This window comes from Hylobates moloch, unplaced genomic scaffold (assembly GCF_009828535.3).
Source record: "Hylobates moloch isolate HMO894 unplaced genomic scaffold, HMol_V3 SCAFFOLD_8, whole genome shotgun sequence".
Classification (NCBI taxonomy): Eukaryota; Metazoa; Chordata; class Mammalia; order Primates; family Hylobatidae; genus Hylobates; species Hylobates moloch.
Window position 1 is genome coordinate 13,251,865 of NW_026652283.1, and position 8,737 is coordinate 13,260,601.

At 36.4% G+C, this 8,737-nt stretch overlaps 1 protein-coding gene across 4 annotated transcripts in view; it reads left to right on the top strand.

Annotated features, from left to right (window-relative positions):
* ATF7IP (activating transcription factor 7 interacting protein) overlaps positions 1-8,737 on the top strand; it is a 150,300-nt gene that overhangs the window by 89,219 nt on the left and 52,344 nt on the right. For all 4 annotated transcript variants that reach the window (XM_032159690.2, XM_032159689.2, XM_032159688.2 and 1 more), the window contains exons 7-9: positions 2,107-2,180; positions 2,736-2,824; positions 6,010-6,645. In XM_032159690.2, the coding sequence (XP_032015581.1) occupies positions 2,107-2,180; positions 2,736-2,824; positions 6,010-6,645 (799 nt within the window). The remainder of the gene's footprint in view (positions 1-2,106; positions 2,181-2,735; positions 2,825-6,009; positions 6,646-8,737) is intronic.

Genomic DNA, 8,737 nt, shown 5'->3' on the forward strand with positions numbered 1-8,737 from the left:
AATCTAGTGCATTGGGCATCTTTCTTAAACAGTTAGATTCAAGCTCCGCCTTTCTCTTTCCTTCCTGATGTAGAAGCTGTGTTGGGAGGTTGATGGGGTATAGTGAGTAAATGCAATGTATTTTCCTAACTCTTCCAGTGTGCCTCTTTTTGGCCTTGTGCTCACCTGGGATGCCATATCCTTTCAACTAGTTTGTGGAAATCTCATGCAGGCAATATGATGTTTATCTTGTTAAGTTATCTCCATATGGGAAGCAGAGGGGACTTCCTGTTCTGACATGTTGCTTATCATACCACAGTTTTTAAAAATCCTCCATCAAATGACTCCTGTGTTCTAAACCATTTGTTTTATTTATTCTCTATGCTTTTATTCTTTTTTGTTTTTCTCCTGAAGTATTCTTTTATCTTAACCATTTCGAGTGTAATAATTACTCAGTGATGGCCAGGCACAGTAGCTCATGCCTGTAATCCCAGCACTTTGGGAGGCTGAGGCAGGCAGATCACTTGAGGTCAGGAGTTCGAGACCAGCCTGGTCAACATGGCGAAACCCCGCCTCTACTAAAAATACAAAAATTAGCCGGGCCTGGTGGCAGGCATCTGTAATCCCAGCTACTCAGAGGCTGAGGCACGAGAATTGCTTGAGCCTGGGAGGCAGAGGCTAGAGTGAGCCAAGATGGTGCCGCAGGATGGTGCACTCCAGCCTGGGCAACAGTGAGACTCTATCTCAAAAAAAAAGAGAAAAATTACTCAACAGTGTGCTTAAAGATGCATTCCTTTCCCTAAAAGCTTTTCTTTTTTAAACTTTTTCCATTCGCATTACACTATTATTTTAATTTGCTTTTCTCTTGTTTTACATTTGTTTATCTTGACAGCCAGATTTTCAGTACCTTTATAGCAGATTATCTTAATTCTATTGTTTTTCCCTCTACACATATCTAATGCAATGTCATACTAGAAGGTTGAAATTATTGTTGTGTCATATAAAAAGTAGCAAGATGTATTTGTTGTTAAGAAGAGTGATGAATGGCATCTGCTCAATGTAATTCTAAGCATTTATTACCTTTGGTTTAATATGTTATTCTTACACTTGACTTAGTCTTAAGTAGAGATATTTTATTCTTCTCATTTTTTGTTTGGTTGTTTTTGAGGCATGGTCTGGCTATGTCACCCAGGGTGGAGTGCAGTGACACAATCTCGGCTCACTGCAACCTCTGCCTCCTCGGCTCAAGCTATCCTCCCACCTCAGCCTCCCAAGGAGGTGGGACCACAGGCATGTATTACCACGCCTGGCTAATTTTTGTATATTTTTTTTTTTTTAGAGATGGGGTTTCGCTACGTTGCCCAGGCTGGTCTATAACTCCTGAGCCCAAGCAATCCTTGCCTGTCTCAGCCTCCCAACGTGCTAGTATTATTAGTGTGAGCCACTGTGCCCAGCCTCGTTTTAAGAGATAAATGATGATAGCGTTATTAATGATGGAGGCCTAAATAATGATAATTAATATGTAGGTGTTATAATTCCATTTCTGTATTCCCGGGTTTTGGGGGGAAAGGCTGAAATAAGTTGTTACTGAAGCTTAGATTTGTGACATTTTATTAAATAATTTAAGTCACATAGTGGTAGGTAGTTTTTTTTTAAAAAACAACTTAAAAATAATTTTGATTTGTGACATTGGATGCCACTTATTTGTTGAATTGCTGGTGCTAATATGATGCCTGCTACATAGTAGGCATTCACTGGCTATTTGTTAAATGAGTGAGTCTGGTTATTCTTTAGATTTATATTGTTAATGTTTTTTAAACTCTTACAGCATGTGAGCCATTTTTGTGTTTTTAATTTATTCTTCATAAGAACACTGAGATGCAGGAATTATTATATTAATCTCTCAAATGATAAGCAGTTGTCTTCAGCAAAGTAAATGATTTGCTTAAGATACAATGAACAAGTGATAATGCCAAGATTCAAATTATTGTCTCAGCTGGCAATGTTTCCCATTATATTAGAACAGTGACAGATAATATATTGACAGACATCTACAGATTTTATTTTTTTTTAGAGATTCCCTGTGTGTTGTTTTATTTTTACCTTGATTTTTTTTTCCTCCCCCAGCATCCACCCAACCCACCAGTATCACCAGGAAAAACTGTAAATGATGTCAACAGCAATAATAACATGTCTTACAGGTGAGAATTCATAGTCTGTCTAGTTTTTAAATAACAGAACAAAGTTCTAATTTTCTTTATTTGGTAGAAGAATCTTGCAGTGTAATCATGGTATTTATGTAGAAATAAGTGTTTGGTGTACTTGGTTAGTATATTTTCTTTTTCTGCTTCATTGTTCATCTGTGAATAATACTTTTGCTAACTTATTATAAGGCATTCTTTGGTCACTATATATTTCTTTTACCACTTGTCTTAAATAATTGAGAAATGCTTCTGTTAAGGATGAGAAAGACTAATGTCTGTATATATTAGGACCTACTTTTGGTATTCAGGTTAAGTACTGATAACAGACATTAGAATATAAGAGTTAAGACTCTTCCCTAATGCCATAGACCCCAGCATTTAGAAGTCTTTGTGCCAGCTATGCCTCACTGTTTTTGCTTGCAGTTTAGGGTTGTGAAACCCAAGTCGAGCCACCCTTTTTCCCCTGTGGGCCACTGCTTATTCTAGATATCAGTTGGTATTCCCTGAGTGGCATATCTGTTGACTATTTGTGTGTATATATATATTTCATAGAAATGCAGGCACAGTGAGACAGATGCTGGAGTCCAAAAGAAATGTAAGCGAGAGTGCACCACCATCCTTTCAAACTCCTGTGAATACAGGTAACTTTTTTTTTAAATACCAAAATACATTTTCTTAGGAATTAAACGCTTTGGTTCTCTTTTCTTACATTCTTTTGAGGTTGAAATGGATTAAGAAATTGGGCACATTGTTTAAGTACAAAAATTTTGTTAAAAATTCAGGATCAAACTGGGTATGGTGGCACATGCCTATAGTCTCAGCTACTTGGGAGGCTGAGGAGGATTACCTGAACCCAGGAGTTCGAGTCAGCTTGGGCAAAATAATGGAATCCATTTGGTCTCTTAAAACAAAAAAATTTAGGGTCATAGATAAGTATATGTGAAAATACAGTATAGATATTCAAATCTCTGTTGTAGTAGTTCACAAACTTTCTGGTCTCTAGATCCCTTTACAATCTTAAAAAATTATTAAGAACTCCAGAATTTGTGTTTATGTGGGTTACATCCATTGATATTTATTATCAGTCGAAATGAAGTAGAAATTAAACAGAAATTTAAAAATGTTTTTAAAATATTTACTCATTTAAAATAATAGTAGGCTGAGCTTGGTGGCTCACGCCTGTAATCCCAGGACTTTGAGAGGCTGAGGCAGGCAGATCACTTGAGGTCAGGAGTTTGAGACCAGCCTGGCCAACATGGTGAAACCCCATCTCTACCAAAATACAAAAATTATCCAGGCATGATGGCTGGTGCCTGTAATCCCAGCTACTCAGGAGACTGAGGCAGGAGAATTGAGCTTGAATCCGCGAGGCGGAGTTTGCGATGAGCCGAGATCACGCCACTGCACCTCAGCCTGGGCAACAGAGTGAGACTTCCTCTCAAAAAATAAAAATAAAAAAATAAATAATAAATATAAAAATAGATACTGTAATAGTAAACTCATACTGTCTAACACAGAAAACTTTTTAAAATGAAACTGTGTATTTTCCAAGCTTAAAAATAGAGCACAAAGAGCATTATTCTCTTACATTTTTTACATATCTCTTTAATACTTTGAGACATTAAGACAACTAAAGATAGCTGTATACTCATATCCATATCTGCTTTTATACTGTTTTAAAATGTTGATTTGGCTGAAGCATATGAAGGAAATCCAGTCTTATACAAATATATAGATGGAAAAGGGCTTAGCCCTTACAGATAATTGTGGATATTCTTCTTTGATACTATCCAGTAGTAGTTTCTTTAAGGTTAGTTGTGAAGTATAATCTGAAACCACATCAAAAAACTTTTCTAACTCCTCCATTAAAATCCATTTATTGGACAGCATGGTGGCTTACGACTGTAATCCCAGCACTTTGGGAGGCCCGAGGCAGGTGGATTGCTTGAACTCAGGAGTTCCAGGCCAGCTGGGGCAACATAGTGAAACTCTGTCTCTACAAAAAATACAAAAAGTAGCCGGACATGATGGTGCACACCTGTGGTCCCAGCTACTCAGGAGGCTGAGGTGGAAAGATGGCCTGAGCCTGAGAGGTGTAGGCTGCTGTGAGCCAAGATTGCGCCAGTGTACTCCATCCTGGGCACTAGAGGCAAACCTTGTCTTAAAAAAAAAAAAAAATCCATTCCTCTGTCTTGCACTTGGATGGAGTTTTACTAATTATTATTCATTGATCATTTGAAAACTATTCACCAAGTTATGCAAATCTTCCAAATGACACACTTTATTAATAAAAATTAATTTTAAAAATTACATTTACTGATTTTACTATCAGTTCTACTCAGAGAAGTATTTTAAGGATTTAGGGAGCTGTCATGCTTTCAGTGACAGATACAAGTTTTTTCTAATGTTCTTAGTTTTGCTTTAAAACTCAAATGTTATTATTGCTGATAAATACAGTTGGGCTTTTTTCTTTGAAGTGACTGCCTTACCTAGTTTAAGAAAAGATCTTCAAAATACCCACACATGAATTATCAGTGTGTCTATAGGTCATTCTTTCAAGTAAAAATAGTGTTTCATGGGAAAGACTGCTAGTTGAGTTTATAGCTCAATTGCACAAGCATTTTTCCTTAACTATCCTACTTTGGCACGCAGTAGTTGTCTTATATGTACTGCCTATTTCTTCACATGGAATATTAAGAAAAGAACCCCTATTCAAAGGTTGAGACATAATAAAGTTAATAGTTCTTACTGCTGTATCATGGGGATTCTTAAGTAAAACTGACTTTTTTACTGTAAGCATGTGATGAAGAATGCAGCGATGTTTGGTCCCATTATACTACCTTGATTTTTGTACTAAAGCATCAGAAGTTTTACTCACCATTGCTTTTGCTCCATTGCTGCAAATGTCTGCTCATTTAAAAAGTCAGATAATGTCTCATTCTTATGAAAAAGTTTTCACATTGCAAACTCCCTAAACGGGTCTCAGAAAACCCCAGGCACCCCACTAGACCACACTATGAGAAACTGCTGCTCCAGTTTACCTGTTATTTTTGGAAAGACTATAAATCAGTGAGAAAGAAGTTTGGTCATGTATTTTAAACCTGTTCCAATGAGAATAAACACAGGTAGTTGAAAATTACTATAAAACTCTAGTGACCAACATTTGTATTTTCTCTGTTCTTCTGTATATGCTACCTCATTTCTTCTTAATTCATCTGTCATCTTCGCTCAGTGCTATTTTCCATATCATACAATGTCAGTAGGGTGTCAGTAGAGGGAATCTCCCCTCAATAGTTCCTCTCCCAAGGAATTCAATCAAACTTGATCCAAAGATACAGACATGGTTCAAATAATAAAGTACGATGAGTAAGCTTACCTGTTATTCATTAATGGCCATGACTCTTTTTAGATTTACTATTTGAGTTTATATATTACTTGTGTTGTAAGGCATTTATAATGTTTTTAATGTAGTTTCAAAAATATATATTTTTACTTAACTTTTTAGGATTTTTTATTTGTTTACTAGTTAGGTATTCTAAAGTGATATAGTAATTTTGAGAGACTGTTTTGATCCTCAGTAGTCTTGCATATTAATCATCCATCATGTGCTGTTTTTGTAATTTACTAAAACTACATGCAAAATGCTTCTATGAATTTAATTCTAAATTAAATTTCGGAATTTAAATCTGGAAAAAAATTTCATGTTAAAAGACTTTACAGTCTTTGCAATGTATTATGCAATGTATTTAATTTGTATCTGTCACATTTTCTTAGTTGATAAATTAATATAACCATTTAAACTGAGACTTCTGTTTTCTTTCTATAGTATCTTCAACCAATCTTGTCACTCCTCCAGCAGTTGTCAGTAATCAACCTAAATTGCAGACTCCAGTGACTTCGGGTTCTCTCACAGCAACGTCAGTTCTTCCTGCACCCAATACAGCTACTGTAGTTGCTACTACTCAGGTGCCTAGTGGAAATCCCCAGCCTACAATCTCGTTACAACCTTTGCCAGTGATTTTGCATGTACCTGTTGCAGTATCCTCTCAGCCTCAGCTTCTACAGAGCCATCCAGGGACTTTGGTGACTAACCAACCATCTGGCAACGTTGAATTCATTTCTGTGCAAAGCCCACCTACAGTGAGTGGTCTTACCAAAAATCCAGTATCCTTGCCATCCTTGCCAAATCCCACTAAACCAAACAACGTTCCTTCTGTGCCCAGTCCTAGTATTCAAAGGAACCCTACTGCCAGTGCTGCACCATTGGGAACACTTGCTGTGCAGGCTGTTCCAACGGCACACTCTATTGTACAAGCCACAAGGACTTCTTTACCCACAGTGGGCCCATCAGGACTCTATAGTCCATCAACTAATCGAGGTCCTATACAGATGAAAATTCCAATTTCTGCATTTAGTACTTCGTCTCCTGCAGAACAGAACAGCAATACCACCCCAAGAATTGGTAAGTCACCATGTAGGTTTAATACTGGAAATGCAAGCATGTTAATAGCCTTGTAATGATTGAACTTTTTTTTTCTAAGTGGCTAGCATTATTGGAAGAACAAAATAAATAGAATTTTCTTGATTATTTTTAGTAATTTTTTAGATACCTGAGAGAAATGATGTTGCTAAAATGGGGCTTGAGAGGGGGTTTATTTTGAATTAGAAGTTAGTATCTGTGTTTTATCTTTTAGTAATTTTCCTAAGTTTGGTGAATTTTTAATTTATGGCTTTGTGGCAAGCATTATGAGTTACTTTTATGATACATTTGCCAGCAATATCGTTTAAAACATTTTAAAGTATCAAATTTACATAATATATGCTTTTAAGAAAAAAAGGCACATTTATGTTCCTTACCCATTTGGAAAATCCTTTGTGCACTCATTCATAGCTTCCAAATTTGAACAACTTAAAAATAGATTTTTCTTTCACATTTACTATAAAATGTTTGGGTCCTTCTTGTTTTATCTTTTCTGTTTTCCCATATGACATATTACATGATTGTTTGTATTTTACTTAGAAATATTGCAAAATGGAGCACTTGATTATACCTGTTTAAAATCTGCCAAACTCTGTGTCTTCCTAGTTCTTGGAAAGAGTTTGTTTTGTATGCATTCTTGAACTTGCTTATTCTTCATTTCTTTTCTTTTTTTTTTTTTTTTTTTTTTTGAGACGGAGTCTCGCTCTGTCACCCAGGCTGGAGTGCAGTGGTGCAATCTCGGCTCACTGCAAGCTCCGCCTCCCGGGTTCACGCCATTCTCCTGCCTCAGCCTCTCCGAGTAGCTGGGACTACAGGCGCCCGCCACCACGCCCGGCTAATTTTTTGTATTTTTAGTAGAGACGGGGTTTCACCGTGGTCTCGATCTCCTGACCTCGTGATCCGCCCGCCTCGGCCTCCCAAAGTGCTGGGATTACAAGCGTGAGCCACCGCGCCCGGCCTATTCTTCATTTCTGACTTCACATTTATCCGCACTACTTTTAGAAAGGCAGACAAGGGTAGGCATCATGTGTATAGTAAAATTGCTACAGTATTTTTCTTATTGATGTTGTAAGTAACCATGTAATATAGGAAACAAATTCTAAAGTACAAAATTACTTTATAAGTGAGATGTACAAGCCTTAGTTTTTATTTGTCATATAGCCATTACTAGTGTAGTTAACTTCCTAAGTGTTTTCTCATATAAAACAATGATGGTATTTCACAGAGTTGTTAAGAAAGTAAATGAGTGGCAGATCAAAATTAATGTTGGATTGAAGCTGAATATCACTCTTATGTCATTATCATATTTATAAGAATAAACTAATGTTTTATATGAAAGTGTAATTATTATTTATAGTATTTACAATTTAAATGTTTGCATAGTAGAGGGGCAAATGTTTGTTAGTGTTATCTGCTACCACATTATTTTTTGGATATTCTTTCATGTTTACAACACTAAAAGAGATGCTTGCTTTTAACTGAGGTCAGTGGACATACAAGATTTTTGGGTGATAGTTCATTTTTCTATAACTTCTTTTTCTTTTAGTTCTTAGTATTTTTGAATGTCAGATGATTTAGTGATGGACATTGTTTTATGTGATTTTGGGTTTTCCTCCTTATGAAATTTTGAGGCAAAGTTGACATTGTTTTAAATTCATGGTTATGAGATGAGATATATTCTTTTTTTTTTATTTCATTTTATTTATTTTTTTTTTTATTATACTTTAGGTTTTAGGGTACATGTGCACAATGTGCAGGTTTGTTACATATGTATCCATGTGCCATGTTGATTTCCTGCACCCATTAACTCGTCATTTAGCATTAGGTATATCTCCTAATGCTGTCCCTCCCCCCTCCCCCCACCCCACAACAGTCCCCGGAGTGTGATGTTCCCCTTCCTGTGTCCATGAGTTCTCATTGTTCAATTCCCACCTGTGAGTGAGAACATGCGGTGTTTGGTTTTTTGTCCTTGCGATAGTTTACTGAGAATGATGTTTTCCAGTTTCATCCATGTCCCTACAAAGGACACGAACTCATCATTTTTTATGGCTGCATAGTATTCCATGGTGTATAT